We start from the raw sequence: 24,601 nt of genomic DNA, 5'->3' as shown, positions 1-24,601 counted from the left end.
TTAAGGGTTGCACCATTGATGCCCATGCCTTCAGCTGCCTATGCCCTAAGCTCTGGAATTGTGTTCCTAAACCTCTTCATTCTCTATCTCTCTTTCCTCTTTTAAGACACTTCCTAAAATCTACCTTTTTGACCAAGCTTTTGGCCATCTGTCCAAATATCCCCTCTTGTGGCTTGGTTATAACGCTCCTTTGAAGCGGCTTGGGATGTTTTATTATTTTAGAGTGCTGAAGACCAGCGGTGTGAGAAGAGCCCCCCCGACCGCCATTTTGGGTGTTTGCCTCACTCCATTTAGGCTCGGCTGGAATTGGAGTGAAGCTCCAAGCTGTAAAGACGCTGTCTCAGGAATGGTAATCTGGTTCTTTGAAAGCCTGTAAAGTTTTTAGCTTTGTTGTTAAATGTCTCTTCTTTCCCACTGGTTACGACTCCAGGAACTTAATGGGTTCATTACTGACACTTGTGTGGGGCCAAAGCAGAGATGCTGTCTCCGAGTGGTAACAAGAGTTTCCAGGACCTCGCAGCAAGGCTGTGGTGAAAATCGGAAACTGTGCTCCAGACATTGGATTATTTATAAGCAATGCCAAGAGTTCCACTAGTACTTCTTAGTTATTAACATACAGATTTTTTTGGACTTTTTTCAAATTAAATCATTTTTATGAGGGATTGCTACAGATGAGCTATTACAAAAACATTTTTTGTAAAGCCATCATAGCTTACCATTTTTGTTGCTGTTTTTGTTAAAATATATCCTGGTGTGCTCAGTTTAGTATACAAGGTACATTGCAATGCACATATTTCTGAATTGCTGTCGTTATGACCGAGGTGGGAGGAGTGCACTGTTAATTCAGTCCCACTTCTCCACAGGACACAACATATTTAAAATTTTCCCACTTACTGAAACAGTCAATCAGATGCACTATTTTTCCCAGAATAGAACACACTAACCAGGTTTCTTTACTGAACAACAAAATTAACAGTTTATTATAAAACAAGCCTTAACTAGCAATGAAATAAAATATCTCAGATCAATTTTTAAAAATATCCCACATTAAATTTTTAAAAGTACCCTTTCTACCTGAACCAAATGTTAAAGTCCCTTTTTACTTTAACACTCGCACGCGCGCATACCTGTTAACCGAAAAAACACAAAGATTTTTAGATCAGAGCTCTGTTTACAGACAAAAAGCATTTGGGTTAACTACTTGCTCATTTTTCAAGGAAACAACAGATGAGATATGTTTTTCCAAACTGGCATACAGTATAACTTTTGAGCACACACACACGTCACTGAAATCTTTAGGTGGCGTTGAGAATTATTTTTAGCATGCTTTCTTGAAATACAGGGAACAAGGCGGATTAACACAATGGACTTCACAGGGTCTTCTTGGGAGTTTCAGGAAAGCGAGCTGGGTTGTGGTCTTCTGTCCTTTCTTGACTTTTTCTTCAGACTTGACTTTATCTCCTTCCAGAAGGTAAAACATAAACGCACTGACTGACAACCAAAGAGCTTGTCAGTTTTTCTGCCCTTCCAGGTGCTCTCTGATTGGATAAGCCCAGTAGCAACAAAGGAGCATTGTCACTTTTCTGCCCTTGTTATCAGGGTTTCCACTCCATTTCCAACCCAAGCCATGTGACAACCAGCTATACTGTTGCCAATCCAGCTCCCTCAGTGCCGTCTTGATGTCTTCCTTTTTTAAAAAAAAACCTGGTCCAACATTTGTTCAACTTAACCATAAATTCCTTTTAACATTTTTTAACAAAAAATAATCTTTTTTTTTTCATTTTTGTTGCTGTTTATGTAAAAATATATCCTGGTGTGATCAGAGTAGTATACAAGGTACATTGCAATGCACATATTTCTGAATTGCTATACAAAAGAATCTCTGGCAGATTCCGTGAATGCTAACCATCTTTTTAGAATTTTATTTCATATCCTATCGCACGTAACAAACCTCTGGAGCTTCATAATTCTTGTGGTATTGCAAAGCTGTATATTTCACTTCAAAGTTCAGATCTGGACCCAGTTATACATTTCTCAGCCACAATCTCAGTTCTTTTTCTGCTATTGGTTGCCTCTACTGGCTGCCTTGTATATGGAGTTTTGAGGACAGTCTTTTACTATGAAAATATTAGGTTATTTCACAATTTGACGACTATTTGCAGAATTCTAATGAGTTTAACTCATTGCTATGGTTTCCACAATTGAAATACATGTAAGGGACGGCAGTGGGGGAACAGGGAGGACAACATTGGTCATGTTGACATAACAGTAAAAGCTAAGTACGATCAAAATGATCATGAATGCCAGTTTAGAAGTGGGAAAAAGTATATATAAAACATGAATTATTTTTTCACAGTTTACCAAAGGAGATACTGGAGCAGTAAAACTCTAAATCTAACTTGCATTTTGTAAGCCTCCCCTTCTAAAGAGTACTCTCGAGGCTTCAGCTACAACAGCAGCCCAGCCTCTTCAGCTGCTATATTCTTCAGTTGCTCTTTTTAGAAAGCGAATGCGTAAAGGCTTGCTTGATCTTTCTTTGATCTGAGCCTATGGGAGAAAAATTCACTGGTTATTACTGGTCTGCATATGAGATGCCAACAAGACCAGCATGGAAAATGTTTTGTAGCTTTGGGAACACTGAAGAAAATAAACTGTACCTCCCAAATGTTAATGCTATTTTCCTTGCTGTCTATCTACGGGTTGGTACCATGATATCAGATCATTTACATGCAGGTGGGCCAGTGAAGTGCTGAAATTCCTACTGCATCAAGGAATTAAGTTAATGACTTCAGGGAGAATTTGTCAATCCAATGAAATCTTTTCATCTCCTACTTGTACTCCTGTTTTTCTGTCTGATTTTTCCAAAATCAGCATAGCTTTATGTATTTGTGTACATATATTATGCAGTAAGTGTATGTTTATATATATAGTGAGTAGTATAGTTGTATAATTAAGCAGAGTGCAAGCTTATGTATTAATATGTACACTTTTGTTAACATTATCTACAAGTTTAGGTTGGACACTTATTAAGCACAAACTTCTAAGGGTTTTGGACTCCAATGTGCTTGCTTGTTTTAAAACGTTCCTCAAACCGCTGAAATAATACCGTTAATGTATTTTAAAAAACATCTATTCATTCATGAGATGTGGATCTCGCTGGCTAGGCCAGCATTTATTGCCCATATCTAATTGCCCTTGAGAAGGTGGTGGTGAGCTGCCTTCTTGAACCGCTGCAGTCCTAGGGGTGTAGGTACACCAACTGTGCTGTTAGGAAGGGAGTTCCAGAATTTTGACCCAGCGACAGTGAAGGAACGGCGAAAAGGTTCCAAGTCAGGATGGTGTGTGGCTTTGGGGGGAACTTGCAGGTGGTGGTGTTCCCATGCATCTGCTGCACTTGTCCTTCTACGTGGTAGAGGTCGCAGGTTTGGAAGGTGCTGTCGAAGGAGCCTTGGTGAGTTGCTGCAGTGCATCTTGTATATGGGACACACTGGTGCCATTGTGTGTTGGTGGTGAGGGGAGTGAATGTTGAAGGTGGTGGATGGGGTACCAGTCAAGCAGGCTGCTTTGTCCTGGACGGAGTCGAGCTGCTTCAGTGTTGGAGATGCACCCATCCAGGAAGTGGAGAGTATTCCATCACTTCTGCCTTGTAAGTGGTGTACAGGCATTGGGGAGTCAGGAGGTGAGTTACTCGCTGCAGAATTCCTAGTCTCTGACCTGCTGTTGTAGCCACAGTATTTATGTGGCTGGTCTAGTTCAGTTTCTGGTCAATGGTAACTCCCAGGATGTTGAAAGTGGGGGATTCAGCGATGTTGACGCCATTGAACATCAAGGGGAGATGGTAAGATTCTCTCTTGTTGGAGATGGTCATTGCCTGGCACTTGTATGGCACGAATGTTACTTTCCACCTATAAGTCCAAGCCTGGATGTTGTCCAGGTCTTTCTGCATTTAGACGTGTGCTGCTTCAGTATCCGAGGAGTAACGAATGATGCTGAATGTTGTGCAATCATCAGTGAACATCCCCACTTCTGACCTTATGGAGGGAAGGTCATTGATGAAGCAGCTGAAGATAGTTGGGTTGAGGACACTACCCTGAGGAACTCCTGCAGTGATGTTCTGGGGATGAGATGATTGACCCCCAACAACCACAACCATCTTCCTTTGTGCTAGGTATGACTTCCCCTGATTCCCATTAACTCTAGTCTATCTAGGGCTACCTGATGCCATACTCAGTCAAATGCTGCTTTGATGTCCAGGGCAGTCACTCTCACCTCACCTCTGGAGTTCAGCTCTTTTGTCCTTGTTTGGGCTAAAGCTGTAATGAGGTCAGGAGCTGAATGGCCCTGGCGAAACCCAAGCTGAATGTCAGTGAGCAGGTTATTGCTAAGAAAGTATGCCTTAATAGCACTGTCAACAGCCCCTTTCATCAAATTGCTCATGAATGAGAGTAGATTGATACTTCAGTAATTGGCCGGGTTGGATTTGTCCTGCTTTTTGTGTACAGGACATACCTGGGCAATTTTCCACATTGCCGGGTAGATGACAATGTTGTAGCTGTACTGGAACAGCTTGGTTAGGGGTGCGGCTCGTTCTGAAGCACCTCTTCAGTACTCTGGCTGGAGTTTTGTCCGGGCCTATAACCTTTGCAGTATCCAGTGCCTTCATCCGTTTCTTGATATCACGTGGAGTGAACATGATTGGCTGAAGACTGGCATCTGTGAATCTGGGGATCTCGGAGGAGGCTGCAATGGATCATCCACTTGGCACTTCTGGCTGAAGATGGATGCAAATGCTTCAGCCTTGTCTTTTGCACTGATGTGCTGGACTCCCCAGTCGTTGAGGATGGGGATATTTGGGGAGCCGCTGCCTCCTGTTGCTAATTGTGCACCACCATCCATGACAGGATGTGGCAGGACTTCAGAACTTAGATCTGGTCCGTTGGTTGTGTGATCGCTTAGCCTTGTCTATCGCATGCTGCATCCGCTGTTTGGCATGCAAGTAGTCCTGTGTTGTAACTTCACCAGGCTGACACATTTTTAGGTCTGCCCGCGCTGCTCTAGGCATGCCCTCCTGCACTCTTCATTGCAGGTATCTAGTTTAGATAAATTTTGCACCATCGATATATAAAATGTTAATTCTTCTACTGAGAACTGAGGGGAAAAAAGACCTCCTAACGTCACAGACCTATCTTTTCACTAACCTGTATAACTTCAAAAAAGCCTTAAATGTTCAACCGCATAGAGTGGTTGATGCATATGGCATGAATGGAATTTAAAAATCTGTGAATTCCACACAGGACAATGAAAGAGGACTGTGAAATCAATAGAAACTTCCAGTGCAATTGGGACATTTGAGAGGTATCACTGTCACTTACTTTATAGTAATTTTATTTGGGGGAAAAATGAGAACGTGAACATGTTATTTTGATGCACTGTGGAATTCACTTCAATATTCAATGCAGTTTTGCTTGAAGCTTAAAGTGGTACAGACAGGCTACTTTCAGTTATCAAACATACGGAATCTGAAGTACAAGAGGCTATGTATCGATCAGTCGTTTTCTTTAAACACATACTATACCAGTCTCTCAAAGTTTTATTATAAGGTATTACTTATTGCCTCTTTACTAAAACTAATTTTTGCTGAAAGTTCAAAGGTGTGATTTGCATAAAACCAGATTAATTATAACCAATAAAATTGGAGATCACAAACTATTTTTGAAATAATTGTGGTGGATGCAGTTGCAGTTAATATTCCTTTTAATAACTCCTGAATGTTCCCAATAGAACTTTTACCAGTGACATCTGTGAAGAATAATGCTTACTGCCAGTAATTATTACCACTAATATGTTGCTTTTCAGGAGTATCATCAGTGACCAATGTGTGATTGCTGTACTCCAAAGCAGAGCAAGCTGATTGCAAGTGCATCATAGAAATTATAGATATATTATTATAGCTGCAGTGGCGTGAATTGATGATTTATCAAGCTGCGTTTTTTATGTTCCTTTATTGTAGCCCAATTCAAATTTCAAGCATTGAGATGACCAAAAAATCCATAGTATCGAAAGAAAGTGAAGAACTGTGCTCCTGGCCTAAATGTATGGTCTTCATTACTGTCGGGCTGATAATTGCACCCTGCTCATACTAGCTTTGTGTATTGCTCCTTTAGACAGCATTGTGGCATTTTCATTGCCTATAATAAAAACAGTGTGATACAAGTACTGCTAGAGACGTACAAGCGTTTCACTTGTAGTGTTGGACAAGTAAAGATCTCTGCACATTATTCTAATTCGAAGTGCTTCACGTATTGGTATGGTTTTGTCACATTAAAAATACATTAAATAAAAATGGCTTCGTTGTGATGTGATAAGTTTGTGAGAATTTAATGATTAAAATATAAACTCACTGTCCATTAACGTTAGCAGTGGAAATTATCATAATAGCTGACCTGAAACAAAGTATGATACTGTAATGTGTAGGAAATCTGCTTTGTCTCAGACTTTAAACAGTCAGCTTTTTGCGATGGTTCAAGTGGATGTTAAGGATACCGTGCCATCATTTGGGGAAGAGACGGAATGCCTCATCACCAGAACTTTCAAACAAGCACCAAGACGTAGCTTGGCTGGTGGTGAGAAGCGCCCTCCCCGTCAGATCCTTCATGCACACCCGAAGTCTCGCCCCTTCCGCACAGTGCCCCCGCGTTGGCTGTGGTGGGGAAGAGACGGTCGCCCACCTCCTCCTGGAATGTGCCTTTGCAAAGCAGGTGTGGAAAGAGATGCAGTGGTTTTTGTCAAGGTTCATCCCAAGCAGCTCTGTAACACAGGAGTCTGTGCTCTACGGGCTGTTCCCAGGGACGCACACCGAGACAAACATCAACTGCTGCTGGAGGACTATCAATTCGGTGAAAGACGCCCTTTGGTCTGCCCGAAACTTGCTGGTCTTCCAGCGCAAAGAGTTGTCCACCACCGAATGTTGCAGACTGGCACATTCCAAGGTCCAGGACTACGTGCTGAGGGACGCACTAAAGCTTGGGGCAGCCGCAGCAAAGGCTCAATGGGGAAAGACCACAGTGTAAGGTTCCCCCACCAAGATGGACTGAGGGGCTGGATCAATGGGAAACCCCTCGAACTGTATCGTTAATATTCTCAATTGCTGTAAGTGTAAAACTGTAATTGACATGACAATTGTGAAACGGAAGGGTTGGGAAGGAACTCATGACAGTATTGAAGGAAACTGATCTCCTTTGCAATGTTTGTATTTTTTGGTGCTGTTTGGAAACTGTCTGGCAATATAATTTTTACAGATGTTTATGAATAAAGTATATTTTGGAAATAAAAAAAAAAAATTATTAAAAGGGCAGGGAGTTCTAATTATTTTCCTATTGAAAATGTGGAACTTGCTGCCACATAGAGTGGTTGACACATATTGGCATTGACAAATTTTTATGGGGAGGATTGGTGAGGGCAGGGTGGAAGATGCAACTAGAGTAGGATGAGGCTCGTGGAGTATAAACACTGGCATAGACTAGTTGGGTACGAATAACTTCTGTGCTGTTGGTTGTGTACCTTTGGCCAATATTTCATGCTCAACGAATACCAATGAAATCCTATTAATTAGTTGTTCCTCATTTGTGGGATCTTGTGTATATAATGGCTGCTACAATAGAAGTGTTTTGGAATGGTTGAGCGTTTTAGCTAAGGTGCAGTATAAATGTCAGTCTTTTTCAATGCAGATTCATAATACAAAGATAGATTAGTGAACCTTCCACAATAAAGTAATAGCCTTCCAGTAATGTATTTTTATAGATCAGTGCTTTTTGTTGAACACACTACATGTTTGCAACTTTGCAACAAGCATAACTACCAGTACACATTCTTAAAAACATTTTCTTTACAGTTGTGTGCAAATTAACATTTGTGTAGATGCCTCCTAACTTCTAAAGAAGAAGAATTTTCTTGGGAAAAATTATTAACCACTTTTTTTAAATACAGATGGAAAGACTCTGGGATATATCTGATTTACAGTGTATGATGAATAAACTACCTAGTATATTTTACAATTTTCACATCATGGAGTCATTGAAGCATTGTGACACAGAAGGAGGCCACTCAGCCCAACAAGTCCATGCCAGCTCTTTGTGGGACAATCCAGTTAATCCCAATTTCTCTCTCTCTCTTTCTCCGCCACCACCCCCCCCCAACCACCAAATCCCCGTAGCCCTGCAAGTTTATTTCTTTTAAGTGCCCATCCAATTTCATTTGAAATCATTGATCCTCTTCGCTTCCACCACCCTCACAGGCAGCAGGTTTCAGGTCATTAGCACTCGCTGCATGAAAAGTCGTCTTCATATCTCCCTTGTATCTGTTGCCCAAAACCTTAAATCTGTTTTCCTTAGTCCTAGTGCCATCAGCTAATGGGAATAGCTTTTCTTTGCCTACCTTATCTAAACCTGTCATAATCTTGCACATCTCTATCAGATCTCCCCATAATCTCCTTTGCTCCAAGGAGAATAACCCCAGCTTCTCCAAACTAACCTTGTAGCTAAATTCCTTTATCCCTGGAACCATTCTGGTAAATCTCTTTTGCATCTTCTCAAGGACCCTCACATCCTTCCTAAAGTGTGGTGACCAGAACTGTATGCAGTACTCCAGTAGTGGTCTAACCAGAGCTTTATACAGGTTCAGCATAACTTCCCTGCCTATGTACTCCATACCTCTATTTATGAAGCCCAAGATCCCATATACTTTGCTAACTGCTCTCTCAACATGTCCTGCCACCTTCAAAGATCTATACACATGAACCCCCAGGTCCCTCTGTCCCTTCACACTCTTTAGAACTGTGCCATTTAGTCTATATTGCATCTCTCTATCCCTTCTGCCAAAATGCATCACCTCACACTTGTCTGTATTAAATTCCATCTGCCACTTGTTTGCCCATTCTGCTGGTCAGTCTTTGTCCCGTTACAGTTCATTTGTGTCATTCTCACTGTTTGCCAGGCCTCCAAGCTTGGTATCATCGGCACATTTTGAAATTTTACTCTATATTCCAGTATCGACGTCATAAAGTAGTGGACCTAGCACTAACCCTTGAACATCATTGTCTAGCATCCTCCAGTCTGCAAAACAGCCATTTACCATGATTTGCTGTTTTCTGCCTTTAAACCAATTTCTTATCCAAGCTGACGGTGATCCTCCCATTCCATGAGCCTCAATTTTGTTAACCAGTCTTTTGTGTGGTACTTTGTCAAATGCTTTCTCAAAATCCATATAGACAACTTCCATTGCATTCCCTTCATCAGTCTTTTCTGTTATGTTATCAAAAAATTCAGTTAGATTAGTCAAACATCATCTGCCTTTTACAAATCTGTACTAGCTCTCCTTAATTAACTCGGACCTCTTCAAGTGCCTATTGATTTTTTTCCCCCCCTAATCATTATTTCTAAAACCTTACCACCACTGATGTTAAACTGACTGGCTTGTAGTTACTAGGAATTACCTTACACCCTTGAATAAGGGTGTCACATTTGCCACATTCCAATCCCATGGCACCTCACCTGTATCTAGGGAAGATTGGATGGTTATGGCAAGCCCTTCCACTATCTCCACTTCCACTTCACTTAGCAATCTGGGATGCAAGCCATCCGGACCAGGTGACTTATTCACTCTAAGCATAGCCAGCCTTTCCAGTACATCCTACCTATCAGTTTTCACTCTATCCATTATCTCTACCATTTCCACTTCTGATATTTTGTCAGCATCTTCTTTCTTAGTAAATACCGATGCAAAGTACTCGTTAAATATTCTAGCCTTGCCCAGCGCCTCTAAGCTTATATCACCTTCTTTGTCCCTAATAGGCCCCACCCCACCTCTTAATACCCACTTACTATTTACATGCTGGTAGAAGGTTTCCTTTTATGTTAACTGCCATATTCCCTCATTCTCTCTTTACCAGTCTTATTTTCCTCTTTACATCCCCTCTCAATGTAATTGTATTTGGCCTGGTTCTCGCTTGAAGAATTCACTTGACATGCATCATACACCCTCTTTTTCTGGTTTCTTCATATTCTCTGTCTCTGTACCATCCAGCTGCCTACTAAATAATGTCCCATGGACTCTTTTGGCATTAAGTTACTTTTATATATAATTTTAACATAATTTCTCTTTACTGCTTGATCAACTATTGAATATGGAAAGATGCAGTGACCTGCACAAGTCACTGGTGACACAAAATTTGTAACATCACAAAATATTGATTATCTTCAATTTTCTTCATATCTACTTTATGTACATTTATGCAATAAATGTCATCCCTGATTTTTATTTTGTAGAATTATTACTGTTGAACAATGAGGTTGCTATGGAAAATGTAGTAATTCTGTGTTAGCTTTTCAAATAAAATGGCAGTGGACTCTCGTTCACTAGCTTCTTTTGACTGATGAATGATCTGAGGAGGAGGAAGCTACTAAAAATTCTTATGTACTCACATCATCCTGAGTTTTGGTATTTTGGCAGCTTATCATTTTCTAAGTTTTAGAAAAATTGGTTGCCTATTTAAAGGCCTAAACATACATCCTTTATTGTCTTGTTCATCTGTAGATTGTGGTATTTCTTGATTTATCGTTGCTTAATTTTGTGTTTCTCTTTTTATAGTTTGACTAATGACGTAGATTATTTCATGATGAAACTGAATAGAAGTGTTTGGAACTTGTATATGAGACAGTGAAAACAATCCTACATTTTTTGTATAGTTGGAGGGGAAATAAAGAATATATAATATTGATAACTATGACATCACTGTTGATTTAAAGGGAAGTATGTTATGTTATCAACAGCTTTTTTTCTCTTGAAAATGATACTGCTGTTTTAAATAGTAATCTAATTGTAATGTTCTCCTTCAAAGCTGACTTGTAAATGTTAGCACCTAATCAGAATTTGTTAACCGTCTACATATTCATGTTTAAAATCTGTATTAACAAAGATTTAGAATTCTGCTTAAAGACTGTGATTTATCTCAGGTTACCGCACAGCAGTGGATGCAAGATGTTTTACGAACCTAAAATGAAATGGAATGAGCTTCTGCAGAAGTGCTATTGCTACAATTTAGGAGAAAGGAAATCAAGACACATTGCATTTTGTTTTATTGTAAGATGCCTTTTAGATTCTATTTTAAAATGCTAAGTAGATTTTTCTTCTAAACCTTTGTAAAGATATTCTTGTAAAATAATAAAAGTTTCAGTTGAAGGCGATAGTCACTTTCCTGTTGCCATTGGAATGTTAAATACAGCAAACTTTGCAAAAACTGGGATTTTGATAAGCTTTATTTAATGTGACAAATTATATATTACATCAGTTATATTACTACGAAAATAAAATCCGCTTTTGCTATGTCATTGTAAATTTTCATTTTTAGTAGAAAACTTGTTGAAATATATTTTTGCTTATTTTAAATTAATGAACTTTATATAAAATTAAATTGAACTTCTGATTGAAAACGCAAGTTAAAAACATAAGTATTCATGTGAAAATCACAAAATCTTTTTTCTGTTGGTAGGCAGTAAAATAGCTATGACAATGTTGTAATAAATTCAAGATATTTTGAAAGCTTTAGGAAAAAATATCTAACCTGGATGGTTATAAATAAAAACTAATTGGGTTAAAGTGTCTGAGCAGAGGCATATAGTATTAAATAACGCACCATGAAATGTCTGACCACTAACTGAAACTGTGCAAACCTACCTCATAGCTTATGAACACACGATCCATGTTTCAGGTTCATAGATGCAAAATTTATTGGGTGCACCAAATACAGTCGAATGTACTTTGACCATGAAAAATGGAAGGGGAAAAGAAAAATTATTTGTAGCTAATTAATTAAGTCTATTTGGGCTGCTTTGTGTCCAAATGTTCTGTGCGTGCTAAAATAGCCTCTAACCTTTTTGTTCAATTGCTTTAATATGCCTCTTTTAAATAAACTAGCACTTTGCAGGCAGATTAAAAGAAATGGGTGAATAATCAAGTAGTCTTTTTTGCTACCATCTGGCTTCTAATTGCACCTCTCCCCACCCCCCCCCCCCCAAACCACCACCCCTCCCACCACCACCACCGCCAACTCCCCGACCTAGTCATTAAAGTAGTTTCTTGTTGAGGTTATGTGGTAAAAGGAGGATGTCTGGCTAGCTTTGTGGATGTCTACTGTCTATGGACAAAAACCCATGGTCAGTTTGCAGTCGTAGACTCATTTAAAACAAAAAAAAGGACAGTTTCATTTAATGTTATTGCAAAAGTTGAAACAGTTGTTGGGGAAATTATAAATTATTGTATATTTAATGCAGTTGTTTTGCTGCGACAAGGAAGATTATTCACGAACAACAGTGGGCCTTTTTTATAAAAAGACTACTTGCAGCTACTTAATACTTAACCTCCAATAATATACCTTGTCATACAGTCAGCCATATAATAACTATAAAGTTTCAATATTGTTTGAATTAAGGTCAGTCAAGGGCAGTATTCTCCTTGGCATAACTGCAACACTCAATGGGTTAATGCAAGCTATGTAGAGGTACAGAACTACTTTTTGTTTTTAGCTTTTGTAACAGCAGTAAATGATGCAAGCTGAATTCAATCTGAAAGCCTAATGTACTCGGGTGTCTGGTTTGAAAGATGTAAGGCCAGATAGAAAACAGAAAGTGCCTTTTTAAGTGAAAGAGTTAATTATAATTACATTTTTATTTGTTATGAATGTTGTTAAATTCCTATTGCTGCGTGCCTACCCAAATGGATACTACAGGACATAGATTAGAATGTTGGGTTTCTGCACAAAAAAAAACTCCTAGCCTGCAACTTCTCAACGAAAACTCCTTATTACTATTGGATTTTGGTTCCCACTCCAAACTCAGTCCCTAGCTACCAACTCCATCCCTCTCCCTGGCAAAATGGTCTGTTTGCAATCTTGGTGTCACATTTGACCCGGAGTTGAGCTTCCATCACTAAGAGCGCCTATTTCCGTCACTGTAATATCGCCCGACTTCGCCCCATTGCAGCTCATCTACTGCTGAAACCATCATTCATGCCTTTGTTACCTCTAGACTTGACTATTCCAATGCATTCCTGGCTGGTCTTCCCCACATTCTTCTCTCCGTAAACTTGAGGTCATCCTAGACTCTGCTGCCCATGTCTCAGCTCACACCAACTCCCATTCCCCTATCACCCCGTGCTTGCTGACTTACATTGGCTCTCTGTCAATCAACATCTTGATTTTAAAATTCTCATCCTTGTTTTCAGATCCCTCTCATCCCTCCCTATCTCTGTAACCTCCTTCGGCCCCACAACACTGAGATCTCTGTGCTCATGTGATTCTGGCCTCTTGAGTGTCCTGGTTTTAATTGCTCCACAATTGGTGGCCATACCTTCAGCTGCCAAGGCCCTAAGCTCTGCAATCTCTTCCCTAAAACTTTCCATTTCTCTACCTCACTTTCCTCCTTTAAAACACTACCTCTGTCACCAAGCTTTTGATCATCTAACCTAATATCTCCTTATGAAGCTACATGTCATATTTTGTTTTCTAATGCCCCTGTGAACCCCCAGCTTATACACACTACTGAGTCAGCGGCGCTTGAGATGGCTTGGCCATGTGAGCCGCATGGAAGATGGCAGGATCCCCAAAGACACATTGTACAGCGAGCTCGCCACTGGTATCAGACCCACCGGCCGTCCATGTCTCCGTTATAAAGACGTCTGCAAACGTGACATGAAATCGTGTGACATTGATCACAAGTCGTGGGAGTCAGTTGCCAGCATTCGCCAGAGCTGGCGGGCAGCCATAAAGACAGGGCTAAATTGTGGCGAGTCGAAGAGACTTAGTAGTTGGCAGGAAAAAAGACAGAGGCGCAAGGGGAGAGCCAACTGTGCAACAGCCCCAACAAACAAATTTCTCTGCAGCACCTGTGGAAGAGCCTGTCACTCCAGAATTGGCCTTTATAGCCACTCCAGGCGCTGCTTCACAAACCACTGACCACCTCCAGGCGCGTATCCATTGTCTCTCGAGATAAGGAGGCCCAAAAGAAAGAAAGAAATGCCCCTGTGAAGCACTTTGGGAGGTTTTATTAGGTTAAAGGCTCTATATAACTATAGGTTGTTGAGAGTTTTGATGGCTGTCTAATTTATCTGATTAAGCCTAGCTGTGGACTCAAAGAATTAGCTCTCCCAGACAATATGACAAATAGTGCTAGCTAATACATTCTTGATCTGTAAAATAAAATCAGATACCACTACATTAAAGTCAACATTATTTAGAGGTGTTTTGTGTTTTAGCCAATGGTGCAAAAGTGAGAAAAGATGGTGTTCTGTACAAGGCAATATATGATTTAGTGTGGTGTCTGAAATATATTTATTGTTTAAGAAATCTACTGATTATTCTCTTGTACAAATGCTGATTATAATGTTTAATAAAGGAGCATTTCCCCCCCTTCCCAATAAATCTTTTTAATTGTGGAAATCCTAATAGCTGCAAACCTTTTTGAAGAAAGAAAAACATGCATTTACATTGTATTTTATCATGTTCTCATTGTGAAATACTATAATGTAATCACTTTTTTGAAGTGCAGTGATTGTTGTTATGTAGGTAAATATCATTGTGAAGTGCAATGATTGCTCTGTTAAAGACAGCGCCAGCCCCAGGGAGAGAGAGCAAGTGAGTGATTTTGACAGGAACTTGGATCAAGCTTTTATCAGTAGTGATCATAGCAGTTTACTTGGTTGTATTACATTCTTCTTGATTCTGTTTTTGAAGAGTTCATATGATCCAGACTTTATAAAGAAACTGATGCATGAAAGCATTCCATTTACACTTTAAAATACTGTATCCAATAGAGTTGAGTTATATTGTCAGTTTCTGGCTTGTAAACCAGAAATTTCTGGTAACAACACCTCCTTTGATATTTCTAATACCAGTGCAAGTAAACTGCTGAATAAAGTTCGAAGCTTTTATTTATTGTTGGAGATTTGCCTCAGGAAGGTGCTTTATCATTTGTTGGATGATCTATCTGTAGATGTAATGTTTAGTATTGTACTCCGTATTTAGCTTTTTCTACTTTTAAATGGTCATTGGTTGAAGTGTTAGCTTTTCCACGAGGTGAGAATAATAGGCCTATTATGATTTGGTCCTAGTAGATCTGAGTGGGAAATTACATTTGAAACTTTGTTTAGGTTAACAAAGTTGCACTATCCACCTAGTTAATAAACAAGGATGTTAATTAAACTAGGTTGGATAAGTAGCCGACTGAAATTTTCAATCTGCTTCAAAAAGTAAATAGTATTTATTTTTCTGAAGTAGGATAATGAAATGTGTATCACAACTTTATGCTCAACTTGGCATTGTCTTAAGGATAAATGGTTCATTAAATAGAATTAAGATTCCACTAATAACATTTCAGTAACATGTACATTTTAGAGAATAAGAATCTGAGGCAATAGTTAATTTGCATACTGTAGATACTGTCCCTGCATTGTAAAGGAATATTAGAGTTTCATGCAATTATTTTGAAGGCAGATTTTTTTCTTTAGAAAGGTGCAGTTGAGGGTTGTTACTGACAGAATAACTACACCAGCAGATCTGTTAATTAATGTCTTATGACATTATTCTGTGTCTAACAGCTCAAAATGTCTTACAAAGTGGTTGAATCAAATGTAGCCAGCTTTTAAGGTTTAAATCAATATTACAATGTTTTACAACCTGAAAAATGTCTGAAATTGGAAATCTACTAAGCCAGACCTATCCAGAGTTTTCATCAATGCATATTATAACAGTGCCAATCATTTTGTGGAAACAAATGTGACCTATTTGAAGAGAAGCAGGAGAGTTCTCGGAGCGTCCTGGCCAATATTTATACCTGAACCAACATGATTGAAACAGAGGATCTGGCCATTTATCACATTGCTGTTTACGACACCTTGCTGTGGGAAAATTTACTGTCAGACCTGCCTACAGTACAACAATGAATATATTACAAAAGTACTCAATTGGCTGTAAAGTATTTTGGGACATCTGAGGTTGGGAAAGGTGCGATATAAATGCAAGTCCCTTTTCCTTTTTACCGTATGAGATTTTAGTGCAAAATGATTGAAAGAAAAATATGTGGATGCTTTTTGCTGCAGACTAGCTGTTCAGTTTTTTTTTTAAGAGTTTTATTTAATTGGCTCTGGAATTTACACAAGCATCTGGAAGAGAAAATAATTTTGTCACATAAGTTGATAACATACGAGCATACAAATTTTTTCTTCCTGACTACTTTATGTAAAGTTATAACATTTGGCATTGAGTGCTGGAAGTATTATTCCTGTATTTTTGTAATTTCAATTTCAAAATTAAGTGTATTTCAAAGCCAAACTTGAATTGTATTTTTTACATGTTAATGAACTCAGCACTGTAAATGTGCATTAATTTACATTTACCATACTGAACATTAATTTTGGTGAAAGGGATTAATAATTGTATATAGTCTCTGGATGGTTCCACTTATGGGAGTGACTTTACTTATAAATTATAACAAAAGGTTTTGTATTCTCTTCTGTCCCTCTATTTCCATTTTAAAAAAGGAGACAAGCTTGGTTTCTCAGAAGCTTAGTGTGAAAAAATGGATAAATGTGTGCTTTTAATCGTGTATATAGCAGTGGAAAGTTAATACTGTGGCCATCTATGTCCCCACACAGGCTGAGTTTAATTTAAATTTTCCTTCTTTCACTAGCATTATAAAAATACTTAGTTTTGAAAGCATTTTACCTTGTAATTTAGCAAACCTGCTAAAATACAATGCATTTTTCACAATTATGCCTGGAAGCAAAAGTTTGAAAATTATCCTAATGCAATTGTTTTGTAAATTGTCTACTTTGAACTTGAATAATATAGTCTTGGGAAATATTTTTTTAAAATTGCAGTTATGCACATCATCTACACAGTTTACAACCGACTAAAGGGAGTTGTTTGGAATGCTGCATTTTCATTATATTATATTAATAAAAGTAAGAAACCTTTTGGTTTAGTAAGTCTAGGTGTGTAATTTTAGTCTTTTTTGCTGTTTAGGGTAGTAGGCAGAGTTTTACATGGATTCAGACGTTTGAAAACCTACACACACTAGTGATCAAGGTGGCTGATAGTTTTCTTACAAAATCTCATGTTACAAAGTGTTCCTGTGAACTTTATTAGCAGTTTGTTAATAAACAACATGCTCCTGTTTTTCATAAAAATGTAATTTCAAGCCCAAGTGTTTCATAATCGTTGCCTGACTCATCAAATAAGGTTATTTGTTTCAAATTTCAGTTGTATTCTTTATCCTATCTGTCCGATAACACAAGTTGCAGATCATTTCAAATATGAGTACTGTACAGTGGCATGAAAGTGTAACTGTTGTAGGATATTTTTGAGGGTTCTGTAAAAAGATTCGTAAAGATTTAGCTTTTAATGGTACAATAGAATATGTATGAATTGTAAAGATCTAAATCTTTTGACGTAGATTGTAATTAATGGTCTCTTCACATAGAAGGTGTGGCAATATATGCGGTATTTGATGGATGTGTTCATACAGTATTTTAAAATGTTTTTTTCACAGAATAATGAATAGACTTATATAATGCATTAAGCGTATTTCAAATTTGACTCCAAACATAAAAGAATAAATTTGTAAATCTATAAAATCGTAATTTTTTAAAACTATAAGTTTTTAATCTAGCTAGATCCAGGAATACATGACCATTTCCAACTGCTGTTCGGAAGTTCTAGCTAAATAGACTGTTCACAGCTGTAAACCTGCATTATCCGTGATAAACATTTAATGTGGTCCGGCTACTCAGCGGATGTTATTCCACATGATTTACAAAAGCAGTTTATAATTTTGTGTAGATTTGGCACCTGTTTTTTTTTTACAAAGAACTGTTTCCTTAATTTTTCTTTAATAGCACACAATTAGACAAAAAAAATTGTGGAGTTGCTGCTTTGTTGGTGATACCCTGCAAAACTCTGCGAGGCACTTAGTTAAACTATATTGAAGAACTAACCAGGGCTAATATTTTAATTGCACGCTCTTAACAGATTATGGCAGGAAGTATAAAAGTTGTTGCAAAGCTTAATTGTGTAGAACCTAATATTTTACAGGGATGTATTAGTGTGAGGTCAATGGGGAGGCATAGAAGAAAAGAACGGATCATCTTGGTATTGTTTGCTACCACTAATTTAGTTGATTCATAAACTGTCTGGATTACTTCCTAAGATGTTTTCCTAGTAGTAGTAAGCAACATGCTTGTGACATTTTATCACCTGAATTTGTTACGTTGGGTATCTCTGTTTTGGGATCACATTCTAAACTCATAAGTGCAAAGTAGAATGTATTTTTGGGATTTGTTTTTTATAAAAAAATAAATTGCATTTCATGCAAAGCCACACTTGAGGGATAAAAGTTTCAGCTGAGCACTTGTAAAAGATTGAAATATAAGTCTTTCTTGTGGTTATCTGGTATTTAGGGATGACTAATGGCCATTTGAACACATTAGCTTTTATTATAAAAATTAAATCACTCCTTGAAAACTTCTGAAATTTTTCTCACTGGACTCTGAAAATTGTACAGTATGATATCTCTATGGTCTGTTGTGTTGCGAACAATAATAGCATGAGTACCTGCAGGAAATTAAAAACAACACTGCAGATTCTTTGGATGTGACTGCCTTTTGTCTCCTTGAACTAGTATTTTAGAAAAATCTTGTTCAATATTTCCATTCATAATCTTTATTTGTAAAAGTAGGAACCTTGACATTTCACTAATCTTACTAATTTGCTGTTGTAGATTTTCATCAATAGGTTTGTTTGATGTAGCCAGTACAGATAAATTAGAAGTGCTTGCGTTTATTTTAATCAGAGTGGCTCCACTTAGCATTACCATAAACGGCAGCCCTGGCGGGAAGCAATGCAAAGGATTTAGACATCTGTGCGTAAATTTTGGAGACATTGGTTATTTTATTTTAATCAGATCAGTTTCTGTAAAGATTGAATGGAGTTGCATGTGTGAAAAACATGCCACTAGTTCTAAAATGAAGTTCACTTCCTTACAAATATTAGAAACCATCTTAGTGGTCAGATAGTACAGTGACCTAGCTGTTAGGGGTTGGCGGGAGTATTGCATTTTAAGCAGTAAAACCAGGTCAGCCGCATACCCACAAATCCACAATGAAAATATCAAGAAACATCTGTATGATTCCCGTAAAATAAAAATAATCAATTTATTATGTACTGCTGTATTTGATGTTTTATAAGTAGAATGATTAGCTTTTTCCTTCCCAACTTCATTTTTTTTGGTAATAGTTAAAACCAAGACATTATCAGTTACATATTTTACAGACCATCTTCAGTTTATTTGTAATATGCTGTTTTGTTTCTTTTCCATGAAAGAAATGTATACCACAGGAATGTTGGACTGGAAAAGATAGGTTATACTCCTCTATTGACAAATAGGCATAACCTTATTTCCACAATAAATTTTTCACACATTCACTTTTTAAATCCCCTTATAGTACTTATAAATTTGGGGCAAAAAATAGAAATCATGCTATTTGGAATAAACCTGTTTTTATTGACAAATAAACCTGCTTAGTTTCATAACAATTTTGTGCCGTAAGTCCTATGTAAAACAATTTGATTTTGCATTGCTTCGGTTTTACTGCATAAGCAAGCTTGTGAAACAAGTTTTAGTTTTAACAAGTCAGCAAATTAATAGGCTACATAAACGTGTATCAAATGGAAATATTTTGAAGTAAAATTCCACATCTAGTGTAAGGGAATATCTCTGATTTGTACTTACCCCAGAAGAAGTTTTGCTGACATGGTGTGACTGAACTGAACAAGCTGTTAGATGCCATACTTCTTCTTTCAAATATACTTTTCGCCTGTGGTTTTGGTGTCCCTCGAAGCCTTAAACTGAAAATATAACCATTGCAGAGGAAGTTTAAGAGCTTGCCAGCAGTGCTTAGGTGAGCTGTTTGATGTCATTAACTTGTTTGGCCACAAAATAACATACAACGTGCAAAAAAACAAATAAACATTTGATGGACAAGTATTTACTGTAAAGGCTGTGGTTAGCAGGCACTTACTGACAGAGTTGGTCTTGGTGGCTGGTAGTGACCTGCGGAGATTAACCATTTAGAACCAGAGGTTCTCTTGTCGTCCTGGAGAGAAAGTTGCACCGCACTTGTGGTTCTGTGGTTGTTTGTGAGGCGAATGAAGCATTCACACAATCCAAAAAGCATAAGCTTTAAACTCTTCATGTGCTGTTACTGGAGAAGCTGGATCACATGGCTTGTGACATCATGATATACAAAGCAAAGTGGGACAGCCTATCCCTGTGGGTTTTTGACAAAAGACTCGTGGTAGACTCTTCCTGGCATAAAGAGGGACCAGCTTTAAGTTATATGACTCATGGGGATTTGGACAGAATTACAAACGCAGTGAAGGGGAAAAAAGAGAACAAACTCATCTACAGATGAAGCATATGGGCAGCAGGAATGACTTGCAGTGCTCAGTTTAGTCTTACGAATGCAATGTCATATCTGCAGAAAAGTGAACATGCTGACAGAGGTTGTGTGAAATTCTTTAGATCGGTGATAACTTAAGTAAAATAGTGCATTCATCCACTATTGGGAGGGTCTGATTTATATTTGTGTTTTCTGAGTGTCTGATATCCTTGACTACATCAGCACCCCCCTGCCCACCCCTGGTTCTTGTTCGCATCATGCTACTCTTTTTTGAAAGAGAGTCACTAAGTTGGATCTAGTTAGCAGAAGGTTGCTTGTTGTGCAATCTATTCTGTAACTGCCTCTTGTCGAATTGGAAGCCTCAGGATTTCATTGCAAAATTTAGTGTAAATGATGTCTTCAGTATGATTTTGATGCTGTCGGACCTTTGGTTTGAATAATGAAAATTAAGTGTAGCGAATCATCAGCTTATTTCAGTCAAATGCAAAAGGATTTTTAATTTATCAGTGCTTGCCCAGTGAAATTAATCAGAAATTGCATTGCTATCTACAAATTAAATTAAATAAATAAAAAGATTTTCTGTTCGTATTTAAAGTATTAGAGCAGTATTCATCACAGAAACCACAGTGCAGTTTTACAATGGGTGTGGGGGCAGAGGTTTTGCATAAAATGTAACAGCATTGCATCTCCTTTGTAATTTTCCTACACTTTGATACATACTGATATCTTGAATAAGTACTATCATTCTCCTTTTCTTAATTAGTTTTTATGAATAATTATCAAATACTTTGAAAACTAAATGATGACAAGTTAAGTTTGTAACTGGCTGTTGGTTTTGGTTTAGTCTTTATATTTATATTTTATTTGAATGGCAGGATCACATAATAAAAGGCACATGAGGTTAAGGTGCTCAGTAAAAGATGTTTAAGATACTACTTGTTTGTGCATTTTTAAACTTTTCTTCTTGTACTTCATTCATTTTGCAAAGAGTAGCTGATGTCAAAATTCTAGGTTTTGTTCACACTGGGGAATTTATACCATTGCACACTGAGGTAAATCAGTTTGAACTGTGGACCTCTAAAACAGAAACACATTGAAATCAATCTTTTTAGAAATCCTCCATGGAGATGGGTTTAAAACTAATTTAAAATTGGCTTCAGGTAGAGTATTACAGGGCTGAGCAATAAAGAATTCAAATATGTTTAATTGGAACATAAAAAGAGCGTTGCCTACCTGTAGCACAACAGTAAGCATTGAAAGTTTCTTGCCCATGTTCAAGACCTCAGTTTTCTTAGAGAAGGTAGATGCGTGATGGGAACTGGTGGAGTACGAGAAGTAAGTTGAGTGGTTTGGGTCATGGTGCTTGTGAGTTATGCTGGCTTCCTGAACTCACCATTTTCTGACGCATGTTGTATTTTGCGAGTTTTGAATTTTTAAAAATCAGCAATATTGTTTAATTTGGAATGGAATTGCCATTGCAGATGCCTTCGGAGAAGCTGTTGAGTGATCCCAGATTGTGAGATTATGATAAAGATTCAGCAGTGGTTTTTGGAGAGATATAAACCAAATTGATAAAATTTCCTTTATGTAAACATTTTATAATATAACTTTTAGAGTAGAAGGACAAAACTGATATAGGTTTGAAAATACAATAGATTTTATACAATAGGGTGTAACGTCCAGAATAAAAAGCTAATTAAAAATGGTACTTTTTCTATCATTACTCACTATTAACGTGAGTATATTTTGTCAACTTGTTGAACCCATTAAACAAAGCAAACAGCTCTCATTGTCACCATTATCAAGTTGTACATGGACTGTAATGGGAGTTGAATTGTATTGCTATAACAGAGTTTAATTTGTTTGCTGTTAGACAGTTGGTAGAAATATTTTTATGATTCAATTCCGATCTCTTCCTTTGACTTACAAAATATAGCCTGGCTTCACAAAGTGGCTATCAGCTTGCAGTAATTTGTTTAAGCATGCAGGACTTGATTTTTGTTTCACATTTGACATAGGTGCTGGTGCGTTGTTAATTTCCCATCTTTTTAAAACTTAACCTTTTGAATTTTCTATCAATTTTCTTTAGAGTTCACTCCAGTAAGAGGAGTTAAGTTGTACTTGACTTCCAACAAGTTTCTGTAGCAGGAAAGAAGACAGGAAATTCCTTTTCCTCATCATTTAGTCTATGGAGACTTTGGGATGATTAAATAGTGTATTCTGTAGTATTGTTGTCATTGGATTGGCATCATACAGTGTCTTGGTACCCATCATTCACCCTATAAACTTGATTACTTAACATGAACGTAATCCAATTTTGATTGCCAGAAGAAACCGCTTAGAGATTAGAGTCTGGATTTTATAGACAGCGGTTGACTTTGAGGAAAGCTGCCTACAAAGCTTGAGGGATCTAGAGCATTGATGATCTCCCCCCGCCCCACCCATTCTGATGTGACGTTCAATCTGGCACCATCTATAGGGGATCTGTGGTGTCGAGCAACAATAATGTTATCAAGCAGGCTGAGTCGCCAATCAGATTGAAGATTTCTCTCAGACGGCAAACGGGAAGGAAAAGGCACAAATTATAAATTTTTAATCATTTTGTAGAAAGCAAAATAAAGTTGGGACATATGGGATTAAGGTAGAAGCTGAAATATAAGCAAACTTTAAAAAAACAAAAAAAATTGTTTTAAATAGGACAGGAAGAAATGACACTCCACATTGAGAAAATTAGTTTTTCAGGGCCAGAGAGGTTGTTCAGTAATTATGACATAGTACACTGTTTTAAAAACTTAATTACACCTCATTGAACAAGGTTTAACATTTTCAGTGGTTTTTACAGCACGAATACTGCGTAAAAAGTTGAAGTTAATGTCAAATCGCTGATTGTGTTATTTGTATTAGCAATAATTGCAACAGTGCACCCTGTGGACGAGCAGGGTATCACTAATAACTTCTAGATTTTTATGATTAACTGCATGTGTGCGGACACCAAAGTTACTGTCAGTTTCACAGCGTAATGATCGTGACTGCTTTGCCGCCATTACAACTGCAAATTCTGAACCAATTTGTCGTCTTCAAAGCTTTCAAGTAAACTTAAATCATATCATCTTTATGTTGCAGCTAGCTGAGTACGGCTATTGCCTTCGCTACCACCAAGTATGAAAATACTTTATAAAAAAAAAATTGGAACCAAAAGAGAATATAGTTATGCTACTGAAGGTGGCCCAAATGCTCCTTATTGCAGTCATATCGTATTCAGTTAGGCTCCCAACATGTTGTCCCTTAAGCCAGACTGACACCAAGAACTTGCATTTATGTAACACCTTTAATATAGAAAAATGGCCCAAGGTGCATGACCAGATAAAAGTTGGATGCTGAATCAAAGAAAGCTCCATTAGGAGGATTGACCAAAGATCAATCAAAGAGCTAGACTTTATGAAAGAGTCTTAAAAGACAGGAGGGAATTGGAAAGGTGGAAGGGTTCCTGGAGAGAATTCCTATGTTTGGGCCTCAGTGGCTGAAGACATGGTGGGATGCAGAGGGGGCCAGAGTCATTGAAATGGAGAGTTGAGGGGTATTATAGGACTGAAGGAGGTTACAAAGATAGGGAGGGGTGAGGCTATGAAGTGTTAACACAGGATACAAATTTTGAGTTGGAGGCATTGGGGACCATCAACCATTGTAGGCTGGAAAGGATGGCAGACCTGGGGGAACAGGTCTTGATGTGGATAGGATACAGACAGCAAAGTTCTGGATGAGCTGGTGCACAGAACATTGAGGATGGGAGACTGACCAGGAGAGTATTGGAATAGTCGATTCTGGTAGTTACAGAAGCATGGATAAGCGTTTCAGCAGCAGGTGAACTGTTCCTGGAGCAGAGATGGATGATTTTATGAAGGTGGATGTAGGAGGTCTTTATGAGGAAGATGTGGGGTTTGAAGCTCAGCTCAGGGGTAAAGAGGATGTCAAGGTTGCAAGCAGTCTGGTTCAACCTGAGATGGTGGTTAGGGAGGGAAATCCAATAAGTGCAAGGGAAGATGTTTATGGCAGGAACTGAAGATGACAGCTTCAGTCTTCTTGGTCTTTAACTGGC

At 38.0% G+C, this 24,601-nt stretch overlaps 2 protein-coding genes across 15 annotated transcripts in view; one reads left to right on the top strand and one right to left on the bottom strand.

Moving 5' to 3' along the window:
- LOC137358450 (runt-related transcription factor 2-like) overlaps positions 1 to 20,274 on the bottom strand; it is a 232,455-nt gene extending 212,181 nt beyond the window's left edge. For 2 of the 5 annotated variants that reach the window (XM_068024423.1, XM_068024424.1), the window contains exons 1-2: positions 20,125 to 20,274; positions 19,836 to 19,951 (exon numbers count right to left, since the gene is read on the bottom strand). In XM_068024423.1, the coding sequence (XP_067880524.1) occupies positions 19,836 to 19,893 (58 nt within the window). In that variant the 5' untranslated portion in view covers positions 19,894 to 19,951; positions 20,125 to 20,274. The remainder of the gene's footprint in view (positions 1 to 19,835; positions 19,952 to 20,124) is intronic. The other 3 variants (XM_068024425.1, XM_068024417.1, XM_068024422.1) reach the window with 3 other exon arrangements.
- Positions 1 to 24,601, top strand: part of supt3h (SPT3 homolog, SAGA and STAGA complex component) — a 662,265-nt gene that overhangs the window by 90,527 nt on the left and 547,137 nt on the right. The window lies entirely within an intron of this gene.

This window comes from Heterodontus francisci, chromosome 3 (assembly GCF_036365525.1).
Source record: "Heterodontus francisci isolate sHetFra1 chromosome 3, sHetFra1.hap1, whole genome shotgun sequence".
NCBI classification, from domain to species: Eukaryota; Metazoa; Chordata; class Chondrichthyes; order Heterodontiformes; family Heterodontidae; genus Heterodontus; species Heterodontus francisci.
Note: the sequence above shows the minus strand (reverse complement) of the source record. Positions and strands in the feature narration are given on the sequence as shown.